Genomic DNA, 25,119 nt, shown 5'->3' with positions numbered 1-25,119 from the left:
GACATCAAACAAGTGGGCAACATAATCTTCGCAAATTTGGTCTGAACATTACTAATAGTATCCAATGCATCTGCCACATTCACCAGAGTGAAGAAGATAATGCAGCCGATGCCCATGCAGCTGTACCTTCCTCATGCATTATCCTTGCCTTGCATGTCCCTCCAGCAAGCTCTGGTTGTTATTATAGCTCCAATCCCACCCATACCACCTTGCGTCCCCCGATTAACACGCTCAAATATCGATGTTAGATATGCAAGAGAAGAAAACGCTAAACATCGTCAACGTTGACGTGTCCACCCATTGCGCACCACTTTTGGATTGCCAACCGCAATCATGCAGGACATCAGCGCCGTCCAAACGCCAAAGCAATGGGGTTATCGCAAAATGATAAAGTATAAACACATAACAAGAAAGTACAGGTAGAAGTGCTTCGAGGTATTCTGCGTCAATATTTGCTGTCCGTCGTGATGGGATGCTGGTGGTACCCATTGTGCTCCTTGCTCGGGGGCGTTGCAAGCTGTGTAGGGCTACCAAGACTTTCCAAAATTTTCGGTCTGATCCCATTGACGCTTCCATCGCTTGTCGAAAGCATCGAAATTGGATCATCCTCCATGGGCGTCAGAGTCGTGCTCTCTCCGTTTATAGGCATATCGTCTATCGGTGGCGGAGGGGGTGGAGGAACTGGCTGTGTAACCTCTGTCCTGGATTTCTTCGGCGAGGCCGGTTCGCCGTCCTCTTCCCTTTTCCTCTTCAACTCAGTCCCCGATGACCCTGTTGGTGAGGCAGCATTATAACTCGACATCCCGTCTACCATCGGAGTATCATCGGTCCCCAACGCGAACTGTGGAGTCTCCGGCGTTGCCGTCTCCCCTGGCATCGTGACATGGCCGTTTGGTTCGGTGTTATTCCGCGATACCTTGTCCTTCTCACGTCCTGTCTTCTTCTTGACGGCTTTGTCCATGAAGTCTTTGACATAATTTTTCACCGTCTTCTCGTGTTTAGAACTAATGGGTGCTGTCGGATCTGTCACGCGATTGGCCTTGAAATCACCACGCACCAACTTCTTCGCAACCTTGTAATTACTGTCAGTCACTTTGTGGAAAAGAAGAGAGTACGTGACTGACCTCTTTGGAAAGTCTCTTGATGTCCTCCTTCGGGAGCATCTTGCTATAACGGGAAGTGGTGGCCATGACATGCTTAGATAACTGCAACCGTCAGATGTGTTGACAGTCCGAGTTTTCGATACTTACTGTTCCTTCGTATATCTTCTCCTTTTTCTCTTGTGGCATCTTCGCCCACTTGTCACTCTTCGATGTCTTCTCCTTCGTCTCATCCGCAGCGGGTTGTGGAGTGGTAGATGCAGATCCTCGTTTGCCAGATGTAGCCTCAGCGGTGATGCTCGCTATAATGTCTTGGAGCGACTGAACTTCTGACTTGGCTTTGGACGTGGCACTGGGCGGTTGGGTTGCTGGCTGTGTGGGCCGTGTCCATTGTGTAACACCGCTTGCTGTGTAGAAGTATACCGAACCGTTCTCAGACTTCGCCTGGAACCAACCCGAAGGAAGAGTATTGAATGGTCGCGGCGGACGTGGTGCCGGACGAGGAGGGAGATTTGCCATAGCAGATGGGCCCTTAGGGGCATTGAAGCCTCGAGGAGCTGAAGGCGCACTGTTTGGTGGTTTCGGCTCGGGCGATTTTGATCGTGATCTGGAGCGTTCACGGCCCTTTTCCCGACGTTCGAAATGAGGCTCAATCCGAGCATTTGGCTTCATGCGTGGTATCCGATATCCCAGCTCAAGCTTGCTCCACTCTTGAAGTAGGTCAGTGATGGACTGTTTCACACGGTCGTCTTCGCATTCGTCTCGTAGTTTCTGCACGATCTCCTCGATTTTCGAGTCCTGAATTTTATTCCGGGTAATCCGCGGAAGGCCATGAAGGATATTAAGAATCTGCAGCACGACATTCGAATCGTCTCTCCAAGTGACAAGAGTCGTTTTGAGGATTTCATAACCGTGCATGCGAATGACACGGTGGCCGACTTCCTTGTCGCCTTCACTTTGCTGAATTCGGTCAAGAAGCTTGACAGCGATCCACTTCTCCGTACATTGACGGAGAGCGGCCATGACTTTCGTGACACCTCGAGCATCCAGCGACTTGGGCTTGAGGTCGTTGACGTACTCTTCGTCATCTTCGCTGGCCTTCTTCTTGCGAGGTTTCTTTGCGACAGCAGTTTCCCAACCGTCTCCGTCATCAATGCCAAGTGCTTCAATCGTCGCGTGGGATAGCTTCGTAGCGTTGTCAGTCTGCGTCTTGCCGCCAATAAACCCAGAGCAATTTGGCTCGCCGCAATAACAAGGTTGGGGATCTGCGCCATAACGATCAACATTGTAGTTGAAGACCAGCTCCTCGCCAGCTTTGATTCTTCGTTCAACGAAGATGCCCATACGGAGCTTTTCGCCCACCACCCACTTGTCGACGTAGCAATTCGGGTTGCACGAGTGGTTGCAAAAGCGACCGAGGTTGCCTTTCTTCGTCGCATCAACAAATTCACCTTTGGTAAGCGACATGAAGTAGAAGTGCTTGATACCTTCTTGGTCATATTGCATCATGCGGCGACGGAAAGCCCGCTCCTCAATGACTTCACCAATATATTCGAAAACAAAATCTCCGGGCTTCATATCCGCGTTAGCCCGAAGCCCAAATCCTTTCTTGTCTGTTTTGATAACGGTCACGTTGGCGTACTCTTTCCGTTGGAAGCGCTGGTTCTGGCAGTCGCGACCGCATCCGCAGTCACCCAGACACTCCATTTTCGTGGCGCGATTGATACAATCTGAATCCTCGCCACAGGCATTGTTGATTCGCTCCTTAGGATCTGCGAGCGGCGTTAGCAAGCAGAGCGCACAGTGGTTGCATTGAAGATCGGGATGGCGGCTTACCCCACTCCTCGGTACAGTCGCACTCCAAAGCATGTTCGGTCGTGCCGATGTGCTTGTTGGCGTAGGTGCATTCGGACAAAACATTGAAAGTCGATTTGGCTTCTTGCGTAGCATCGGGTAGGTCGAGGAACAGCGGCGGTGGGCGTGAGGCGATTTTATGCGACGCAGTGCGCGATAGCTTGGGTGCCTTCCCCGGCTCCATTTTTAAGGTGATCTCGCCGCCAAGCACCTCTTCCTTCGTGTCCATGTCGGGCGTCGAGGCGTCGGAGGGGAGTTGCTTAATCGGAGACTGTGATTCGGATCGAGACTTGCTGCGAGCGGGCATAACGACGGGGGTGGGCGCGCGGCCATCGTCCTCCACCTTCACTCGTGCGGGAGCACCCGCGCCTTCCCCGGATGGAGAGGCGCCTTCTTCAAGCTTCATGCCACGTAGCTCGGGCCCCAGCTCTGCAGTCTGGTCGGACTCGTGGTCCGACATTGTGGTGGAAGGGCGCGGTGGATGTGCGTGCGCAGGTCGAGCGTGTGCGGAACAGGAGCCTCAAAGAACTTGGGCACGCTAAGAAGGTCCGGGTGCTGGCTACGCGTCGACAATCATGGCCCTGCTTCACCCCACAGAACCCCCTCAACACCGCAAGCAAACAGGCGGGTGTGCCGTCCTCCTAGTGCTATGGACCAAACGAAAGTTGTCGGGTGCAGGCCTGTCACAGCTTGCGTCTTTGGTCTCTTGGGCAGGGAGGCGAATCTTTGCTGTGCTATAACACCGCGAGTCCAAGCGCGCTACAATCCTGGTGTAACTGGAAAGACGGCCTGTACGGAGAGGGCAATACGGGAAGGGTATGCGTGTGGCGATGGCTAGAAGAACGATGGGAGGGGTCTGCTTCCGACATAGATGGTTCAGAAAGGTTCGCGACTCGGGTTGGGCGCGGTCGGAGCGCAGTTCGGCTAGCTAGACGACGAGCAAGACAGGTCAGAATCAAGTCTGCGCGGGATATCGAGCAGGCGGTTGGCTTGCGCCGAGCAGGGAAATTGTCGAAGCCGCAGAGGTTGGAGCAGGCTTGCGGAGGTGTTGCGCGATGCTCAAAGTCTCGGCTAACTGCCGCTGCTGCGCCGGCGCCGGCATGGCCTTGGCCGCGAACACCCTTCATGTTTGAATGGAACTATGAAGTGGATACAATTGGCGGTACGTTTGGTCGAAGGGGGGAATAATCAACGAGGCCATTGGCCTTTTGTTCGCTGCCGCCATGTGCCGAGGCTTTGATTGGGGTCTTTGACTGCCCATGGTGTGTTCTCGGGGGTCCGAGGAACAGGTGGAGAGAGCTTGTCACCCTCCAGCCAACAGGCGAGTGGCCATGTGACGATCGTTGCACAGTCGCTACACGGCTTGCACAGGTGCTCTGGAATTTTGTCATTGGGTTGCAAGCTGGTCATGGTGTCATCTGGATCATCTGAAGTCCAAAGCAATGTCCACATTAGTTGTCAAACCCTCGACTTCGTGCCTAGCTTGCGGCAACGGCACACAGGACAGAGATCGGGATGCATACCTGGCTTGCCATACACTGAGATGCTCGACAATCGGGGCACTGATGATACGGGTCAAGCAAGCCTAGAGGGAAAGGTAGGCGGGACAGCTCGTGCGGGATGGCCGTGGGCGACGTGGAAGCCTGCCTATTGATGCCGTTCCAGAGCGCAGACTATTCTGGTTGGTTCATGGCATCGGGGGGGTTCTGTGGGTGTCCAGAGCTCCATCTGCGGATATCTGTGTGATGGCTCGTATCTGTCCAGAGCACGCTATGCGTCCTACACGGTGCCTGGCCACGGGTGCTTGGGCGCGCAGTCCACCATCTCACCCGTGGACAGAAGAGCGCTTCCTGCTTCTGTACGGGCAGTGCGTCCCGGGCCCTGGGAATGAGGTGTATCGGTATGTACTCCGGCTTGTATCGATCATGTTTAAGCGAAGCAAGCCGACGAAACACGAGTTGGAGCCCAATCAATACTAGCCTGCATGTCGCCGGTTTCTGCATCGAGCCGACCCCATCCATGGTCCCCTTGCCCCAGAGACGAGTTGGGAAGAGAGTGAGGTTGTTATCGACCAAGACGACAGAAGATAGCGAGCGGGTGGCCAATCAGGGCATTCTGCGTCCGCACCAGTCGCGCCTTCTCAAACCGTGTGGGCGTTGCGCAGTGACGATTCCGGACGTTGGCCGCTAGTCAACCTGTAACAATAGTGCCAGAGGGAATACAGCGCTTATCCTCAGGCCCATGCCCCGTCTGCAGCTACTTGTCCACCGTACTCGAAGCATCGCAACGCCGTCCCGCCCCGACCGTGGCCGCCAGGGGTACGAGTACGTACGCAGCCCACGGATGAGGTAATCACACAAACACACAGCACGATGCATCGTCGACGGGCTTGGGACATGGCCGTCGAGGGAGAGCCATTGGTGCTACGTGGCAGCGCGGGTGGCAGCCAGCGCAGACGGCTGTATAAAGGGCAACGGCCCTGCGAGCTCTCGAGTCCTCTGCGGACAACAGCGACCTCGCGGATACCGCCGCGCAAGCCCTCGCAACGCGTTCCGCTTCCCCGCGACATGGCCTCTGCTCTGCCTGCTGCGATGCGCTTCACGATCCTCCTCCTCTGGCCGCCGCCGCCGCCTTGCGCCTGTCCTCTCGTTGCGGCGGCCTGACTGCTGAGCGTTGCAGTGTGCGCATACAGAGCTGCAGGCGCGCCTCCGTACAGCAGCTCCACGGCTGCAAAAGGCGGCCCTGTGCGCTCTGTAGCAGGCCCGTCCTGGTGTTACAGCCCATGCCGGGGTCCGCGCGCCCATCCATTGGACGTGAATCCGCAGGTGTTCTCCCGCGTCCTCCTTGGTGGCGCCGCACCGACCGAACCCTCCTCGCAGCAACTGGAAACGCCAACGGCGGAGCCGGGTGGAGCACGCTTGCCCGCTCCTGGGCGCGCGCTGCAGCGGCCACCGACTGCGAGGCGGCAGAAAGTCACTCCAAGTTTATCGTCAAATTGCGTTCCTGCAAGTCATCATCCAGGATAATCGGAGCTGCATTGCACTAACGCTCTATAACCCGCGTCTCCAGTCTGTCCCTAATTTTACAGCCGTCGTCGTCTCTCTTTTCCCACCGACCAGCCTCATGGTTCTCTCTTGACACGCTCTGCCTGCTGGCATGAGGTCTCCCTGATGACTTTCTGTTTCGTCACGCTCGTTTGATGCTCTCTTCTTACTCTCGTTATTGCCCCTACCTCTCAAGCCCCCCGCGAGATCCGCTTCTCTTACCGCGCGCCTCTGCGCCTACTTTACTTACGGCCTGCTAATCCCTCGTTACTCTATTCGTCTGGTTGCATGTCGCCCAAGTCGCGGCGAGTATTTTGTTGACCTCTGCCCGCCCATTGCTGCACCTAGGTACAGCATGGATCCCCACGAACAGCCGTGGTCAGAGCACGAGGTATGTGCCGCAATCCTCAGCCGCCAGTAGCGCCCAACGTGTCGCTGACCAGTCTGCCAGAAGGTAAACCTACTCGCCGAAGTCTTGCTAAAGGCAGGCACCAGTCCCTCGCGCGTGCTGTTTAGCGTCATAAGAGACTCGGGCGTCCAGGTCAGGTGGAACGACCTGGTACTGCCAAATGGTGAGCCCACTCCAGCCCTACGCTACACTGTCGCTCTCCTCCCAGTTGCTTCAGAAAGCCTAGTGGGCTTCAATTGAACACCAACTTTGGGCTTGCGTCGTTGCTGACCCCGCCATGTAGGCCGCTCCCTTGGCTCCTGTCACAGAGCCTTCGATGACCTCGCCGCGCAGGCTCTACCGAGTGAATATAGGCACCCTGTGCCGCCGCCCACTGCTCCCATAATGTACCCCGGTGGTCGCGAGATACCACAGAAGCGCCCGCACCCCGAATCGTACACACCGATCCAACCGCGGCCGTCGCAACCCACGTACATGGGGATGCCAAACCAACCTCCCTACGCGTCTACCATACCACCCGTGGGTGAGCCCGCAAATAAGAAGAAGCGCGGTCGACCGCCAAAAGCAGTGACGGAGATGAGGAGACAGGAGGCGCTGTCCAAGGGAGAACCCTATCCCCCACCGCGGAAATCGAGACCTTCCATAACGGCCAGAGACCCGTCCCAGGCTTCACCGGGGGGCCCACTATCATACGCGCAGACGCCACCAAGCGCTTCGCTACCCGCGCCTACTGGAGCAACTACACCACAGGGTACACAGCCGCCCGAGCCTAGCACAGAGTCCTCCTCGGGGAAGAAGAAACAAAAGCCCGCACCACTTGAACTGGGATCACCACCTGAACTATATAGACCGGCCACTGACACGCAGAGTGCGGTGTTTTCCAACTTCACGCCCAACTCTGCTCCCTTCTCCTCGTCACCCAAGAAAAGCAGTGAACCACACATTCCCCATCTACACTACGGATCTCAAGGTCCTTCGCCTCGCCAAAGTCTAGGATCCGAGTCTCGAGACGTAAGGATGGAAGGAGTGGAAGAGACACAACCCCGAACAACAACACCGCATTCGTTCAAAGACACGGTCGGCATCTGAGCGTTCCTTTTGTCACAAAAGCATATACGGCGGTATCTGATTTGAGAGCGTTCCGACGACCTTTTCACGCAGTCATGATGACATTCCCATGATACCACTGGATCAATGGAGGGTATGCTGCAGCTTTGACGCATTGCATGCATTATACGAGCATGCGTATGCGCAAGCTTTTCTTTTTACATCTCGTCCTGTTTACCTGCTTTCGTTCTTGATTCTTCTCCGCCAAAATCCTTCTCTTACACTGCACGCATGCATTACTTCCAACGAAGTTGAGATGTCACGGTCGCATACCTGTAATGTCTTTTATTCTTATCTAACGACTTTACGGACACTGTATCAGTTGTTCTTTCTTGCATTTCATTGCGTGTACGATATCTTAACCTCGCTTTCGCTTTTTCACGTCACCAATCTCCTTTCGAAACCCGCAACGGCCTTGTACAAAAGCAATTGTTAGCGAAAAAATATAGTAGGACGCAATGAACAGAACCCTGTACCCTCGAGGCCCTCATGATCGACCTTCGCACATATTACCCAGTTGTACACATGCCAGCCATTGCATCGCATCCCAGGCTTCAGGTTGCGATTCCGCGGTTACACGCACACTCGACACCGCACCTCAACACCCGTCGGCCTATCACACACAGCGGTAGCACCAGCGCCGACTGTGCGTCGACCAAAGAGAAAAAACCAGCGTGTTGAGCGCGCTATCGGCCTCGTTCAAGCGTCGCTGCTCGAGCTGGTCTACATGCGTGCACATGACCTAATGCAGGCACCAGGGGGTCTAACGCCGGCCGAGCGCTAAGCACCTCAGGCGATGGATGGCGATCGCCGCGGTACGCACCCCCTCGCGTTCTTCCAAACGAAACAACGCATCTAAGCGCCGCGCACGCATACCGGACACTGCAAGACGCAAGCGGCACGCGAGCGGGCGAGCGCCCTACGGCCCTATGGCCCGCCTTACGCTTCCTTCGCATCGCATTGCAAATCTCTCCGATAGCCAGCTTCCTTTACGGGCGCGTAGGAGCTGTTTTGCGGCTGATATATATATGGGACGGTAGCAGGCGAGGGTCCGTATGCAGAAGGCTCGTAGCAGTGTTGGTGCTGCACGTCTGCTGCACCGACGCACGCACCCGTTCGACGACCGAACTATCCTTACTCACCCTCCAATTCACGAGCGCGTGTCAGCCTATCGCTTTGGCGGGCTCCATGTCGCTGTCATATTGCGTAGGTGCCCCCGGCTAAAGTAGCCAGACCCTATCCCCATGATGATCAAACGGACAGCAGATCTGTCAGCTGGGGAGGATCCCTCGTGGGGTGGCATGTTTCCTGCGTCCGGATGCGGAGCACTCCGCATTTGTTTGACGGGCGGTGGAGGCGTTTGTGCGACGCTGGGAGGCGGGCCCTCGGCCAATCGTAGCTTGTGGAGGTGTTTTGCTGCTGGGCGCTTTCTATGTTTGGACGGGGAGCCGCGAGGTATACGACACTTAGGCGATAAGAAAGATCGTGTGGTTTTGTGAGGGTGAAACCGATGGCTATGGACCGGGCGTTTGGACGGGGGCTTTGGAAGGGGAAGGTGGATACGGTGGGAACGAGGAAGGAGTGGTGAGGCTCTGCCATGCAATAGTAGAAATCGTGGTGCGCTGGGCTGGAGTCTTTGATACGGAAGTGGAAAGAGTAGGATGGGAAGCCGAGTGCACGTGATACATGTCCCTCCAGCTCCAGCTCCAGTCCAGGGTGCGCTGTCCAGCAAAGCAAAGCACCTCCATGGCCTGACCCCCCAATCCCATCCTATCACCACGTAGCCATCATTCTCTCTACAAATCGCTTTCCTCACTTTCCGCAACGGGTCTCTGTGTTTCACACCGCCGTCCTCCGCTCCGCATGCTCCGCACCTGCAGCTAGCTAGCTGCAGCTGTCATGATCGCCATCGCCAACACGTATACTCTACACTTCCTTGTTCGGAGTCGGAGCGGAGCTGCGCATGAGGCGGGGCTAAGAGACCGAGTACTGTACGACGTGGGTTTCTGAAGAGGTAGTTGGTTTGGTTTGGTTTTTGCGAGGCTGTCTTGTGGGACGGAGCCAGTCTGTAGGGTAGGGAGGTGGGGGTGTTGCACGGGGTGCTCGGGGTGCTCGGGGTGCACGGCGGGCATGTGACATGTCAGTCTGGGAGGGTACACGAAGGCAAGCACGTTTCGGATTGCGGCACAAGGGGAGGAAGGGGTGGGTGGTTATCATAGGTTGGTTGGGTATGATTAGCGGGGTGGAAAGGCGGGTGGGTGTTCGGTGGAGAAAAGATGATATCGTGGATAGGTGGGATTTGAAGGGCCGGAGTGGAGTGGGTTAATGTAGAGGTAGCGTGGGGACTGTACGAGGAGGGAAGTAGTGCTATCCTATGCTACTTTGCTTTGCTTTGCTTTGCTGTGATGGTTAGTGGGATCTAGTCTAGGGGGGTGAAGGTAAGTAACATTAGTGTCGAGGTCGTTGGAAGGCGGGGATGTGAGCTGAGATTGGGTAGTTGGTTGATCTGGCTAGGGCAGGGCTTTTGTGTGTATATTGAGATGCTACTCCTTCTTATTTGTGTTGTTGGGAGAAAGAGGTGCGACGCAAGGAGTTAGTAGACACCAGGCTTCTTGTCCTTGACACGGCATAGCATGTGGTAAGTGTGCAACTAGGTAAGAATCCCCGAGATTGAGTAGACATGCAATGTTCAGATCGTCTTCGTGTCGATGTACGGCGAATGTTATGGGCGATGTCTAAGACTTGGTTTCCCAACCGCTCGGTCGGATAACATAAGGCAAGTATCATCTTGATAGGGTCTCTGGTTGTATGGCATTTGCGCTATGGAGGGGTGTAGTGCGCATCGCAGTCTACTTACGATATCTAACATCTTGTGTGTTCGTGCATTTAGAGATGTTCTTAGTATGTAATTCGCTCTCAAGGAATTTATGCACATCCTCCTGGTGTGAGCAAAGCAGAATCTGATTTTAGATATGGTGTTTAGCTACGATAGAAGACTATGCATAGAATCTGGAGGTTCATCATAGATTGAGTCACGTCGGGTCCTTCTTATCTAGGTTATCCACCTAATTGGGGTGCATTGAATCTTGCACTGGTATAAGGATATTAGAGTCTGGTTGTGTTTAGCTACGATGCGAGATTGTGGAGAGAGTCTGGAGATTCATTGTGGGTTGAGTCACGCCGGGTCCTCCTCATCCAGGTCATCCACCCACCTGGGACGCATTGAATCTTGCACTGGTGTGAGGAGAGTACAATCTAGTTATGTTTGGCTGCGGTGTAAGATTTTGGAGGTAATCTGAAGGGTCATCGTGGAGCGAGTCACGCCAGGAACTGTTCGAATTGCGGTTGTGAGATGCACTGGTGTGAGGGAAGTAGAATCTGATAATAGAGATGGTGTCTAGCTGCGATTCGAGATTTTGGAGACAGTCTAGAGGGCCATCATGGTATAAGTCACGCCAGGGACTGTTCGAACTGTGGGTGTGAGATGATGTTGTAATTGCACTAGTATAAGGAAAGTATAATCTATTTATGCAGCTGGTGTTTAGCTACGATGCGAGATTGTGGATAGCATCTGGGGGTTCATTGGGGACTAAGTCACGCCAGGGAAAATTCGAATTGCGGCTACGAGATGATGCTGTAATTACAAGTTTGATTTCTATGTTCAGTCCTACAGCTCATGACCCAGACCCAAGACACAGCCACACTCCCACTACATTCCCATACTAGACATTGCATCAACAAGGCCGTTGATGTTGACGAGCTTGCCTTGCACGAGGTCGATGGCCACACTGGGGTCCATCCAGGGGGTGTGCTCCTGCGGCGGGAGAGGCTGAATGTCGTCTTCCACAGGAGTCATGAGCGCGTTAAACAGGTCAAGCCTGTGAAATATGCGTGGGTCGTCCAAGTAGCTTAATTCGTCGATGTCGCCGGCCATCGAGGCGATGCCGTCTGCCATCTCGCTCTGATGGCGCTCATCACTCATGAGGAAATCCTCTGTCCGCTGGTGGGCAATCTTACCCTCTTTATCCATGTGGATCAACCACCGCATTGCCCAGAGAGTGACAAGCTTCTGGCGTAGCTCCACAGGTTGCTCATCTGCTTCCTTCCAGAAGTCTTTGGGTGCGAAGGGCATCGGAGGCACGGCCTTCTGGAGCTTCTCGACGGCCTGATGTAAAAGGTCAATATCTATACACATGACCCAAGGATGACTTGAAAGTACTTACACCCTTCATTACACCCCTCTGACCTGACTTCCAGATGATGACATCCCACACGTTATTGTTCCAGGAGGAGAGGAAGTAATCCTGCGCGCGAGTATCCTTCTCTTCAGAGCTGTGCTTGATAGCCTGCTCCCACGCCATACGGTACGAGCCGCGGAATGAGGACGTCGCTTCATGCTCGAACACCTGGTCCACACCCGGCAGCGCAAACGCGATCAACATGCAGAGCATATTGAGGCGGGAGTGTTCCAGCTTATAGCTGAGCGAATGCTTCGCGTCGATTCCAAGGTACCAGATAGCGCGGCTCAGATTCTTCTCTTCGTCATCGGTGCTCTTACGGGCCTTGAAGCCGAACTTCGCAAGATCGTTGTAATTGAGAAAGTACCAACTGAGGTCATACTCCTCCGGGATGCCGCCAACGAAGATGCACCAAGTGGTGCCATTGATGATGTCTTGGAGCGTCGGTTTGCGGCGGCCGAGAAACAGTGTAGCTGGGAGAGGGCCGATCTTGAGGTCGTACATGCGGCGAACCTGCTCATGAATGCGCACCTTCTCTTCGTAAGTGCGGGTAGACATCTTAGAGGGTATGCGACTGTTGTAGCTGCGATTGCTGTAGCTGCGAGCGTTGTATTTGCGAGTGTTGGGCGAAAGAGTGGCAGCTGGGTGGGGAGCGAAGAGGGAGAGGTGCGACAAGTTCTGCAAGTGAGGGGAAGAGCGAAAGTGAAGACGTAGTGAGGCCCGTTTGCCAGGCTGCCAGATCACATGTGATGGTCCTAGCACGTTGCTGAAGTGGCTTAGCGCGAAATTTCGAACAGTCAATCTTGCGCCCCTCACCACGCCTGTGGACTTATCTACGAGGTGAATGGGTGCGTTCCTAAAATTTTAGACATGTGTTGCTCTAAGAAGGGTTTTCTGCGACCTTGAGAACATGAAATAGCTTGTTTTCACTTATCGGGGTCCAGGCAAATGATGTTTCGAAGTCAGTACCGATAGTGAATTGAAAACCCACGTGATGTATGTTAACAAGACGAAGTCACGCCCGTAAATAACAGAAAACCTATTGTGATAGGCATCTTAGTATTAAGATTCTAAGTAAAGTAGTAAAAAGAATTTCCACACTAATTATTGCCAAAAAAGAAAGGAACCCAAGTGGCGTCCACGTCTACCCGCGAAGCCAATCATGCGATCGCGAATAGAGCTTAGCCGGATTCGAACTGACGCCCTTTTGAAAACCCCCAGGAACCACATGTAAAGCCCCCAGGAACCACATGTCCAACCAATGGACCAACGGGCGTCTTTTTGATGATAGTAAGAGTAAAGTTTGGATATATATACAGGAAGGAGAGACGAGATCTGTGGTGGTTTCGATATAGTGAATTCGTGTGTGTCGGGGAGGTGAAAGGTAGAAAGGATTTTGGTATACGTTTTAGTGAATGGTCTCCAGGCTGGAATAGTAGAGTGACGGTCAGCGATGTATGAGCGGGGCACGAGTGAACTGCTCAATGATGACATCTCATTTGGTCTTTGCCATCGCGCATTTGATTCAACATTACCTGTACATGCTCTCCACAAGCGATGTCCGCTGCTGTGGTGCCCCATTGGGTTTTAGTATTTTGTGTTGCACCATGATGAGCAATGTAGTAACCAAACTCATGACATAGCGCCGTAGATTTCAATGCAAAGTCCATTGGGCGACTAGCACTAACATATCACCTCGAAAATGTACAATATGTACCTGATTGATTCTCCCCAACCTCGGATCACGACCTCGTACCGCAAGACTGCCAACAATATCTGAACACAAGGGGATGGTACCTGTGCCCACGCGTCCGACGGGGAATTGTGAAGTTTCTCCTATGATGTCTCACAGGGAGGCGGTGCTCCTATCGATCGCTGTAACCCTCATCGAGCGGTCGTCCACTGAAAATACATTGCAAGCACCGCGGCCCATGGCGACGTAGCCGGCGCACCTTGACTGTATTGGTAGGACAGAATCCCCACATACTTACGCCGTGACATAACACAGGTGTCCTTATCTCGTGGTTGCAGTCCCAATTCTGGACGTCGATGTAGCACATTTTTGGGCTGGTGTGTAAGTTGGGGTTGAATCTGTGTTAGAGATTGTCCTTTGCTTCTTTTTGGTGGTTCTGAGTGATTATTTTCCTTACTTCTCGGCGTAGATGTCCTGCTTGGTTTTCAGTATAGAAAGTTGGTAGAGAATGCTGAGGCTGCCATGTTCTTATACTGGGATGACGTTGCTGTGAATCTCGCAGACAGCGACAGCAAGAAGCTTCGTGAAGGAGAACATTCAATACGATCGACTTCGTTCAACGCGCGCTGAATTGCAGGATTTACCCATCTTGGCCACGACCTTGAATGAAATGTATAGGCTTCACCTCAACATTGACATGCAAGACATCTAATCAATTGCAGACACGATCAATGTCAAAGGGTGTTGAAGTTGAAGCTCTCCTTAGTCAATGGCTTGAGCAGGTTTCGCACTTCGAGAACACCCTTCGATCGGCCATGTCATCGCATATGGCCACGAAACGTTATTCCGTTTAAGCAGTTAATGTTAGATCTCCGTGGAGCACTTTGCTGCTGCTAACAATATAGCCTTCCTACGTACATCGTAGCTCTGGTTGTGACTTGGTTCGCGTCAGGCATTGGACTATATCTACGCAGCAAGTACTTCCGATCCTTCCAATATCATGGCAATGTTATCTCGCAATCGTCTCACTTTACAATGAACCTCCAGACCCTCTACAAGATGTCGCATCGCAGCTGAACACCATCTTCACAACCAAGTTATACTTTCCTCACACCAGTGCAAGATATTAAGGTGCTGTCCACTCGAATTCTCTACGCAATGCAACACTATGTAACACTACTTCGCGGCTTCATGTACCCTACTACATTGTCACATGGCGCCATGCAACATTTTCCTAGTCATCGGCCATGCGTCTTCGTCTAGAGTCAAATAATAGGAAATTGCTGTGCTCGAAATCGAGATCAGGTTTGAGAACGTCCAATTTAATAATTATCAGATATCCGTGGACGTTATCATATGAGCCAAACCAACAGCAAGAGGCCCCAGAAGAGAACCGTAATACCAGCAAAGCCATATCCGAGAATCCTAAGCCCCAATCCAACATCGTTGTTCATGCCGACCAAGAACGACGCCACGATGAGCGCCCATGGAACCCACATTAGAAGTATAACCACGAGCGGAGCATACTTGCCCAGGCGAATTCTTGACAACCCTGGTACCACCCGAAACAAATTCGATCGCGTGATGGATTCCATGAAGTTGTACAGCGTTCCGTAAGCCCAGCGAAGAAGCAAAAGGATGCCGAAGAGAAAAAAGGTCAGTGTTCCGAGGAGGAAGATCACGCCGAAGAAGTCGTAAAGAAGATAGTGCAAGTCGACGAACCTCGTCTGCATGCTGAGTATGGATGAGGCCAGCGAAAGCGGCAGAAATACAACGGCTAGCAAGCTTAAGAGCTGGACGCGTCCGGATTCATGGAGGCTTCGACCCATCTCGAGGAATTTTAGGCGGTTGTCCAGACCGAGTGTGATCGATGAGGCTTGCCTTTCTACTGCTGTGCTTTGGCCTTGGACCTCGATAAGGAGCTCTTTGAGTTCGATCGGCTCAGTGACGTTCGTTGCCAGTTGCAGTGAGCTTAACAGAGATTCAACAGCAGTGCCGAAGAGGGTAATGTCGTTGTTTAAAAGCTCCCAGAAGTACGAGTCTCGCGAAAAGACTTTCAAGATGACGGCGGTAATCGTAGTCCGTCCCGGGTCGTCCAGGTGCTGCAGAGATCTTTCGTATAGATTTTTCGTTGCCCGCAGAAAGTCTGCATTGCCAATGAGAACCGCATAGCATATGCGGAGTAATATCATTCGGTACCACACGGATCGGTATGGACCATTCGCCTGATTGTTAGAAACCAGAATCGTGGCAAAAGAGGGTTGAACGTTTCTAATGTTGTCCGACAGTCGTCCGAGCTCGCGTGATATAGCATCGTCGTTATTCGTGGGTCTGCTGTGCCGATTCTTCCTGTAATGGGCTGCAGCAGTTTTACATAGAATAAAACCTTAACGCAGGATTAGCTTCACTCTGTCAAATAGGTGGTGATCCAAGCCTACAGTGCATACGGTTCTCGCGCCATTCGCATCTCAGTCTTACGGAGCATTGCACGACACCCTCAAAGAGCCCCTCATGATTCGCTCCCGACCCAAAAGTACTTATACCTTCCTGCCACCACGGCATCTGGTCGCCTTTCAGACGTCGATTGAGCGGCGATGTAACGGAGTTGGATATGCTGCGATTGAAGATATTGAAGGGCAAACGTAACAACTGCTCGAAGTACTCTTTAAACACCTCGTCCTCATCAGCTTCATGCACTATATACACCCGACAAGTCGCATCAGTCTGGCCTGGCAGATTTGACAGCTTCTCGGCAGTGTGCGCGTTGCCCTCTAAAAGAATGTCTGGAGGATTATGAGAACCAGCTTTCAGGTCAAAAATGACAATGTGCCGACCCAAGAGGGCGACCCAGTCACTCCCTCGCGTCTCAGTGTACAAATCTTGTGCGTATCGAAGAACGCGTGTGTATACCTCTAAGGCTGATATGGCAGTACTGGCAAAAGATAACGGATCCATTCTTGATAGCGGTATGGAACGAGAGTTGTAGATGGATGTGCTATTTTCGTAGATTGTTACATCGTGTCGGTAGTAACGATGTGAGGCTGGTGTTCAGCTGCGGGGCTCCGGGTTCTAGTAGCGATGTGGGGGCTGAAAATATCCGCTAAACATCTGCGTCTCGCATCCTTTAAGATTGAGGGCGCTATGCTTACCTAGGACTAAGGTCGCGCTTCAAAGATAGTTGTGGCGCACGTGGAGAACTTTCTCGTACGTGTCGTACGTCTGTTCTGATTAGAATCTCTGAGTCATTGTTAGCCTTATGGGCGGGGACTTTTGCGCGCCCTTCGACTTCATCCACTTTTTGGCACACGCTTTGCACAACTTAGCTTAGCCGCTACTTCTTTGTCTGTACGGCAGTCAACTGTTCACGGTTCCTATCTTGAATATTCGTTCGCGATGATGAGTTTGGAGGCTGATCCTAAAACAACGCCCATATCACACTGTGTTTTTCTCACTGGTGTGACCGGATTCGTCGGCGGCACTATCCTCTCTTGTCTCTCAAAGGCACATCCTAGTGTTCACGTCAAAGCTTTGATCCGTGAGGAAAGGGATGCTAAAGAACTCCAATCGGTCTATCCAAATCTCACCCCCATCATCGGCGAACTTTCCTCGCTTTCTCTCCTCACATCTACGGCAGCGGAGGCCGACTTCGTCATCCATGCTGGAGGCGACAATGTCCCCGCCGTTTGCGCGATGATAGATGGGTTGGCATCCCGTACCACCACTGGATCGCCCATGCCACGGCTCATCAGCCTAACCGGCCCGCGTAGTCTTATCGACCTCTCGAATCCCATCACTGGGAATCTTAGGGCGAGCAGCCGTCCCTGGAGCGATATCACGGACGCGCACACAATACTGAACGTTCCTGAGGATCGGATGCACGCTGGTGCTGATCAAGCCATCGTCGCCCACAGTACTGCTGAAGGGGTGGGCACAATGCTGGTCTCGCCTGGTCAATTGTGGGGCCGGGGCAAGGGTCATCTGAAGAAGGAGAGCAATGCGGCGTTTTATTATGCAGCGGTTAAGAGCCGTGGACGGGCCTTTGTAATCGGCGAGGGTACCGCAACATGGTCGTGGACTTCCATTGGTGATTTGGGAGATGCGGTCGTGTTCCTGATGGAACAGGCACTGAAGAGTGGGAGCGAGGGACGCGGACAAGTAGGAGTAAATCGAGACGGCTACTACTTTGTGCGTACCGGAGACCTGAGTATGATGGAAAGGGCCAAAGCTGTCAGTGAACGCTTAGGTCTTGGAGAAGTAGAAAGCGTGTCGGTTGATGCCGCAAGAGAAATTCATCCGTTTGGCCCCATCATGTGGGGTTGTGGTGAAAGAACGAGATCTGAAAAGCTGCTCGAGCTGGGTTGGAGGCCGAAAGAGACCGATTGGAAGGCTTTGATGGAAGAGGGAGATGGAGAGAGGGCATAAGGGTAGTAGTAAGACGGGAATACTAGTAACTGTCTTACTATACTATGTGTCTCACTACGCAGTGACTGACGTTATGATATCACAGCTTAATGGTATTTTATTATAGTGATATACGTACGTGCTGTATAATTTGCTGAGTTCATTCAAGTTACTATTAGAAACCTTTCAGGTGCAAGGTTCAAGATTCAATTACATTGGGACATCCGACTTCGGTGCCAGACCAAAGTACAAACTGTATTAATATATGTCAATCAATCCTACCTCTTCTATCGACCCTTGGGACCGATACTCAAGCGCTTGCTCCCATCCGCAAGAGATCGCTTTCGACCAAGGCCCATGTGAATTGCATCCTCCAATAGGTATCGGATCTCTAGGTCCTCAAGAACTGCAGCAGCAAGCCGAAGCCGGATCGGTGGCCGGTCTCGGTTAACGCGGCGCGAGAAGAGAGCAAGCGAATCGACAATCTCCTCCACAACGTCCTCGCTTGCTCGTGCAATGAACGGTGTTTCCACCTCCTTTTCGCTAGTCTGAAGCCATGGGGCAAGCTGATGTGTTATTGATGGATCGCCAACAAGATCAGTTACGAACAGAGAGTCGGAGCGGCGGTGACTATAGCTATCTTGCGAAGCCCTATGAACCACACGAACCGTCTTGGGAGAGACCGCACTGTTAGAGCGATGACTATTGTCCGCATCCGAGAAGAGGGAGCTCACGCTGACACGACCATTAGTGGTGCGGTAACTAACGCGGACGGGGTCACGCTCCATGTTGATGACAAGGTCATCGACATCGGCATCAGACTCCTCGTCACTGACATCGCTGTCTTCCATCTCTACGCTCTCGTCATCGTCGACGAGGAAGTCATCCCTCTCGTATTGTTCGTTGCCGGGTTCTAGGCGGCTGTCGTAGGATGAGGTTGAATAACGGTGACCAGGGTCATTCCGAAGGTCGTGGGAATTTAGGTACACGATGTGGTCGTGCGACATGTTGGCTTTCTCGTGGTATTCGTCTTCTGACTCTGCGGAGTCATCTTCCATAGAAAACTCGTCTTCTGAATCTGAACCTTCAGAATCAGTCTCCATGTAATCGTCCGAGTCCTCTGTGGTAGCATCCTCGATGACTGGAGGGGTTGCGCGCTGATCCTTCTTGATGTTCGTTGCGACGCGCGGACGTTGAGGCTTCTTCTTTGAGGCAGCAAGCAGTTCCTCAATCTGCTCGAGGTCTATCGATAGAGGCTTTGACTTTTTCTTTGTAGTTGCATTCCTGGGTGAAGTTCGCTTCTTTTGGATAGGTGTCCTAGCATGAGTCTTCGGATCGATATGGGTTTCGGGCTTTACGGCTAAGCGGGCCGAGCGACGCGTTTCGATAACAGGAGCCATTGTGCTAGTTATGTGTTGTGAAGATATCTGAAAGTTTGTGAACATTATTAACACGTTCTTGAGGGATGTATATACTCAGGTCGTGACCATTGTCAAAGAACATGCACAAAGGACCAAGATGCACAATGCATTGTTGCGAGCGCCTTGTGGAGGCGAGAACCAATGGATCTCAAAGAAGTTAAGAATAGAACACGCTTAACGGCGTTGTGGTGTTATAATAAATGCGATGAAAGGGGGAGACGAAGTAGAGACGATCGCCACGCTTTTCATCCATTTAGATCAATATACTATCTACGATAGCGGCTTGATGACATGTTGAACCAAAACACTACATGGCCCCTCAGAAATAGTTGTAGCAATTTGTATACTTAGCCGTGAACAGCGACTCAGTGGAAGGAAGAACGAGTGCAGTGAACTGGCCTCTCTCTAACTCTTCGTATGGTGTTGTCGAAACGCCAGAGACTGCGCTCTCTGCAGACGATATTATTGCTAAGGATTCCAGATGAACTTGATCCAAGGATGCTGTGCATAAACTCCACGGCTACTCTGGGGTGACTTGACGCACTTTGAACGCGTTCTTTTTTCTTTGAATCATGCATTTTGCGCGCACGTAGCAGTGATCTAGTGTATTGAGCAACTGTAACGCGGAAAGACATCTTTACTTCAGTAATTAGATCAAAGCCAGGAAGTTCGAGTTGGCACGTCAATAGGCATTCCGCTCTCGCAAGGGAGCCAAGCACAGGCACGTGAATCTCTCCCCGCCAAGCCTTGACGTAACCCCTGCTGCACCGCCACACCTCGGCATTCCAGAATCCCATCCCGTCTACCTGGCATTCTGGGGTGGCGACTTCAAACTCCTATATCAATTACACGCACCACAACGTACCTCTCTTCCCTCAACAGCACACGATCAAGTCTTCTTTCACCCGGAAATTCCCATACCAATCCACCCACCATGGACGAAGACCTCATCGCTCTCTGCTTCATGGTCGGCCTCCTAATCGTCTTCCCCCTCTCCATCCTCACCCTCGTCCTCGGCAGCGTAGCCTACTCGCGCACCAAAGCCTGGGATCGCGAGCGCAACCAGAAATCCACCGCCCAGGAGTCACTCCTCAACAAGGACGATGACGACAGCGAGTTCTACGACACCGATGACGAAGCCGAAGCCGACGAGCGCAAGGCCGAGGAGGCGCGCGACGCGATGTTAACCTTTGGGCAGAAGTGGCGCAAGGAGTTCGGCAAGGCGTGGAAGGGCAAGGGGATGGCGCAGATGCTGAAGGAGAAGGAGCGTGAGGAGCGGAGGAAGCTGGCGAAGGCTGTGGCGAAGGAGCTTGATAGGAGGGAGAGGAGGGCTGCGAGGAAGGCGGAGAAAAAGGAGGGGTTGCCGCCTTATCAGAAGTAGAGTGGGAGTATGAGGGGTCGTGAAGAAGAGAGGACGGATGTTCACCTTTGGCTGAGACTGATATACCCTGGGTTATGGCGTCATTTGATCATTGAAAATTCAAAGAAAGACAGCACACAGTACTGGTGTAGTGCGTTTACATGTTCTCCGAGATCTGTCGGGATGACATCCCAGGTGATGATTGTTCTGATTGATTCTCCCTAGGCAGATATCCTATGGAGGTCATGCTATGCGATAATCTCGTTCATTAGATCGTCTCTTACAATACGCCTATAACCACGCACGAAGGCAATACTGGGGTATACCTATACAAGATGCCTAACGCCTGAAAACACCCAAGTGCAATGGAAGACCCGACGTCTAGAGGTAGCGACAAGGACATTCAGTACTGTCCAAACCGCAAGCATCACACGGACCTGTCTGAAGTGAGCTATCTGGCAATGGAGCAGTGACACTATCAGCTCTCTTCTCCGGATACGCCCACTCGTAATTATCGAATTTGCTTCCCTTCGGCTCCTGCTCAAAATACTCAATGCATTTCTCAGGTGTGATGACCTCGTCGATGTTCGTGATCGTTTCCTTCCAGTCTACCATTTCCGGGTTGGTGTGCACGACGAAGTAGTGGCGGTAATTTCGGCGCTCTATCACCACGAGGCCTGAGTAATGGTGCGCCATGTCCGTGTTGGCTTCATGTTGGGAGCGCGTACGCGCCTCGTAGTATAGGCCGATGTCTTCGGCAAGGCTCTGGCGCATGGAGATGATTGGGAAGAAGTCCAAACGTCGGTTGTCTTCAGGATGGTCGAAGGTACCGTCGGGCTCACAACATCCGCTGTCTTGCAGGAGAACGTATAGCTTCTCGAGACTAATAACATGATCAGTATCATGACAGTGCTTGCATAGTCGTGGTGCTTTGCCTGATTCTGGTACTTACCTGAGATAGTCCGGATCTCCCTCTTCAATCTCCGCTTGGTGATTCATGCAGATGTCACCGATCCACTTCACCAACTCTGGCCGTGCCCCGACTCGCCAAAGCAATAGTCCGTCATTGATATACATCCCCGGGATGACATTACTATCAACCTTTCTGCCTGCTTCAATCTTGGTGAAGAATTGCTCGAAAATGCTCAACGCCAGCTGTGGCCTCTTCTCGAACACGTCGTCCGTAATATATATGATGCCACCATGTGGGAATATAGCAAAACGGTCGGAATGGGTTTCCGATGAGGCTTTGGGGTCCCAGATGCTGTGACCGATTCCTCCTTGGGTTCCAACTGACCACAAGCGGACCGTGCCTCTTAGCACGTCTCCAAAACCTGGCAAGCTGGCATAGCCTTCGAAATCAGGAGCAGCGATTATGATACCGCTTCCTCCGTCCAAAATCAGCTGTTTGAATGTATCCCATGCTGCACTAAGACCCATGTGTAGGCTGCTGAAAATGTTCACGGAGTGCATCGCTAGCCACCGTTCGATTAAGGCGAGCTCTTCCAGATGTTCGTTCGGGTCGTAGAGAAGAAGAGCATTAGAGCTTGCTATGACATCTTCATGTTGGTCTCCGTTACACCTAAACATTTCGTCCACGTCGAGTTGCATAATCTCCCCGATACTGCGGCTCATGTCAACTGGTTGAATATCGGGAATCGTCATGATGCGATCATTATCTTCCTGAGGCAGAAGGGACAACGACTCTTCGATAGGAGGATGCGCAGGCCCAGTGAATTTGTTACCATCGTCTCTCATGTTCACGCATTGAGAGGTCGACTCGCGTCTCGCTTCGTCAGCAGGCTCGTCCACTTGCATAGGTTCGGAGCTGTCGAAGTGTGTCAAAGGATGCTCATCGATATCCATCAAGCTAGGCTTCTGAACTTGTGCCGAAACTGGTTCATCGCGGAAATGTGGTCGCCATCCACCTTTGAATATCCAGTTTGAGGGTGGGTCGACCACAACGCCTGTATAACAGTGTAGGTTGTGGCACTCTTCTTCCGATAGCCGGCACCTGTACTCGTTCCAGAAAAAACAGGTCTTAAAATGCTTTGGAATGTGTCTTTGGGGTGTTGCATTGGTAGGAATGGGACCTGTTGGGGATGAAGGGCGACGAAGGGCTGCTAGGAATTTAGGTTTCTCATTGCGATCAATCTCGCAAAGCCCGAGTTTTGTATCGGCCAACCATCCTGTGTTTTCATGGGCATACTTGCAATCGTCTGCGCTCTTACCGCAGCCCTTAATCGTACGTAACCAGAAGAAGCATGTTTGAGGCGGGTCTTGAAACTTAGGAAAGGATCGAGCATGAACAGGTGCTTGTTCGGGATCGATCGGCTTAAAGTCTGCTCCGATCGTGTTTCCAAGTAGACCCGTGTTCCTGTGCGCAAAGCTGCACTGATCAGAACTCTTATAGCACCCCTTGGTGTCCATGAGCCAGTTCCAGCAAGTGACATCGGGGTAGTTGCCTGCTCCGCCAATCTTTCGAGCTGCCGTGCTTCCATTCTCTATGTGAGGATCAACAGGCCTTGTTCTGTGATCACGCATCGAAAGATGGCCTGTATTCTTGTGGGCATATATGCACTCGTCGTCAGGGTGCGCGCAACTGCCTTCGCAGAACCAGAACCAGCACATTTCCGGAGGATCTCGATATTTAGGTGGTACTTTGCCATCCCAGGTCGTAACCGGAAGCGGTTTTCCATCCTGACCCCACTCGCGGTGGAGAAATCGACATCGTTCTGCTGTAAGTCGACATGCATTGCCATTCTTCCAGTCAAAGCATGTCATCGGGATCTTACCCTGTTCGTACGATTGTAACTCAATTCTAGTGGTGGGGACAATACGCTCGGGCTCATCGTCCGGCTCGATCTCCGCCAAACGGCGTTGACCTGGCTCGCGGCGTCCGTATGGGTTGTCACGTGCGAGTGTACGGGACGTAGTATCTCCAGACTTCGCGGGAATCCCTGCTGGAGCACCGTTCACAAACTCCAGTTCGTTAATGTCTGGAGTCCCTTCTGCGCGGCTGCGCTTTTCCGCCACCGCTCTATAATGAAGCGTTTTGAAATGATGACCGTGTGTATCCCACGCTTTTCTTTGATGTTGCTTTGGCTCGTTGACCAGCTTAATAGCGCCTGGAGCCCGGGGACCGCTCTGTTCATTGGTTACTAATGGTCCCGTGGGTATAGATGGCCTGCGTGTAGTAGCTGCTGAAGGCGCGGCTTCTGTGCTGGGTTCATTGGCCAAAGAGCTGACACCTGCAAACGATTTTCGCCTTTTCTGTGGAGACGATGCTCGTGACACCGCTTTGGCACTGCCTGCGTGCTCAGTTCGGTTTGGTTGAGCCTTTAATCTTGCCTGTCTTTCGAACAAAGGTTCACTGTCAGAGGATGAAGTTTCAGACTCATTGTCTGAGGGTGCTACGAAAGATTCGTCATCTGAGCTCAGTACAACCCGCCTCTTCCTCTCAGATGAGACGGTCTGTTTGCCCTTGTTCTTAGCAGGGGTTGCAAGACCGCGAGTTGATGGCGCTTTCTTTCTTGCCACTCCTTTCTTTTTGAGCGACTCTTCCTGTTTCCGTGCGGCTTCCTCTTTCAATTTGGCCCGCTTCTGGTGCCGGCGTTCTTTGGCAGCAGTAACTCTTTCTTTGGCTTCTTTAACCTCTTTATCTTTTTGTATGCTCAGCTCTTCCTGTTCTGCTCTGGTCATGTCTTTGCGCTTGTTCCTCCATCTCTCAAAGACCTCCTTGCAGTTGAGTTCGCTTTGTTCCAACCACTTGCATCTGAAAGGTTAGGTTGTTTTCTCAGAGCACGCCAAGCGGATTGACTCACTCGTAAATTGGGTAGTCGGTGAACTTGACCAGATACTGCAACACGTCGCGACCATCGTCCTCGTGCATTCGCCCCGCAATGATGTCGTCGACGTCGAATTCATGGTCAGGGTCATGTTCGCTTTCCTCGCTATCCTCGAGCGAACTTCCAACGTCTGAAGTATATGCGGCTGCTTGCCGCTTCGCTTCCAGATCAGATTGCTTCATGTTTTCTAGGCGCGACCGCGACTACATGTCAAAGGCGACTGTGATTGGCCCAATGGTTGGGAGCAGTCGGTGGCAGCAGTAGCGACACAGCCCGTCAGCTGTCATGTCGCCCCCCGAGAGATTCTAAGCAAGTGGGCTGTGTGAAGAGCGCGAAGTTGCAAAAGAAGCAGCTGTGCAGTGTCCTGTCCCTTCACGGTGGCCGCTCGAGTAAGTGACTGTCGCGGAAAGAGCGACAGGACTAGCGCGGTCACGTGGCGCTGCCCGCATTCGAATGTCACAGGCCGCTGCATGAGCTCCTTCTGCTTCCAAACGAGGCGAGGCAGCCAAATAACTACAACCCCGACCCCGACAGACCCGCCTGCTCTCGCTCTACACTCCCGATCTCCCGCACTCATAACGCAGCATCTTTCCTTCGGTCGCTGTTTCTGCTGCACCCCGCGCACGCTCCCCACCGCTACTTGA

The 25,119-nt window shown here is 52.5% G+C and overlaps 8 protein-coding genes across 8 annotated transcripts; 3 read left to right on the top strand and 5 right to left on the bottom strand.

Annotated features, from left to right (window-relative positions):
- Positions 1-445: 445 nt before the first annotated feature.
- On the bottom strand, positions 446-3,414 carry SET2 (histone methyltransferase set2; the record flags this gene model as incomplete). Its single annotated transcript, XM_056218865.1, has 4 exons — positions 446-1,072; positions 1,125-1,205; positions 1,251-2,872; positions 2,937-3,414. 4 exons carry the CDS (start codon positions 3,412-3,414, stop codon positions 446-448), a joined length of 2,808 nt encoding a protein of 935 aa, XP_056068130.1.
- A 2,939-nt stretch (positions 3,415-6,353) lies between these two features.
- N0V89_010119 (uncharacterized protein) lies at positions 6,354-7,496 on the top strand (the record flags this gene model as incomplete). Its single annotated transcript, XM_056218864.1, has 3 exons — positions 6,354-6,389; positions 6,450-6,570; positions 6,691-7,496. The coding sequence occupies 3 exons, from the start codon at positions 6,354-6,356 to the stop codon at positions 7,494-7,496; spliced, it is 963 nt and encodes a 320-aa protein (XP_056068129.1).
- A 3,727-nt stretch (positions 7,497-11,223) lies between these two features.
- N0V89_010118 (uncharacterized protein) lies at positions 11,224-12,310 on the bottom strand (the record flags this gene model as incomplete). The annotated part of the gene is made up of 2 exons (XM_056218863.1): positions 11,224-11,679; positions 11,738-12,310. 2 exons carry the CDS (start codon positions 12,308-12,310, stop codon positions 11,224-11,226), a joined length of 1,029 nt encoding a protein of 342 aa, XP_056068128.1.
- A 2,487-nt stretch (positions 12,311-14,797) lies between these two features.
- On the bottom strand, positions 14,798-16,400 carry N0V89_010117 (uncharacterized protein; the record flags this gene model as incomplete). Its single annotated transcript, XM_056218862.1, has 2 exons — positions 14,798-15,670; positions 15,924-16,400. 2 exons carry the CDS (start codon positions 16,398-16,400, stop codon positions 14,798-14,800), a joined length of 1,350 nt encoding a protein of 449 aa, XP_056068127.1.
- Positions 16,401-16,838: 438 nt separating this feature from the next.
- Positions 16,839-17,867, top strand: N0V89_010116 (uncharacterized protein; the record flags this gene model as incomplete). The annotated part of the gene is made up of 1 exon (XM_056218861.1): positions 16,839-17,867. One exon carries the CDS (start codon positions 16,839-16,841, stop codon positions 17,865-17,867), a length of 1,029 nt encoding a protein of 342 aa, XP_056068126.1.
- Positions 17,868-18,133: 266 nt separating this feature from the next.
- On the bottom strand, positions 18,134-19,246 carry RPC82_2 (RNA polymerase III subunit C82; the record flags this gene model as incomplete). The annotated part of the gene is made up of 1 exon (XM_056218860.1): positions 18,134-19,246. The coding sequence occupies one exon, from the start codon at positions 19,244-19,246 to the stop codon at positions 18,134-18,136; it is 1,113 nt and encodes a 370-aa protein (XP_056068125.1).
- Positions 19,247-20,201: 955 nt separating this feature from the next.
- N0V89_010114 (uncharacterized protein) lies at positions 20,202-20,648 on the top strand (the record flags this gene model as incomplete). The annotated part of the gene is made up of 1 exon (XM_056218859.1): positions 20,202-20,648. One exon carries the CDS (start codon positions 20,202-20,204, stop codon positions 20,646-20,648), a length of 447 nt encoding a protein of 148 aa, XP_056068124.1.
- A 136-nt stretch (positions 20,649-20,784) lies between these two features.
- On the bottom strand, positions 20,785-24,657 carry N0V89_010113 (uncharacterized protein; the record flags this gene model as incomplete). The annotated part of the gene is made up of 4 exons (XM_056218858.1): positions 20,785-20,861; positions 21,065-21,510; positions 21,580-24,402; positions 24,452-24,657. The coding sequence occupies 4 exons, from the start codon at positions 24,655-24,657 to the stop codon at positions 20,785-20,787; spliced, it is 3,552 nt and encodes a 1,183-aa protein (XP_056068123.1).
- Positions 24,658-25,119: the final 462 nt, after the last annotated feature.

Source organism: Didymosphaeria variabile (assembly GCF_027946475.1).
Source record: "Didymosphaeria variabile strain IMI 356815 chromosome Unknown scaffold_7, whole genome shotgun sequence".
Classification (NCBI taxonomy): domain Eukaryota; kingdom Fungi; phylum Ascomycota; class Dothideomycetes; order Pleosporales; family Didymosphaeriaceae; genus Didymosphaeria; species Didymosphaeria variabile.
The sequence above is the reverse complement of the archived record's forward strand: the minus strand, read 5'-3'. Positions and strand labels throughout refer to the sequence as shown.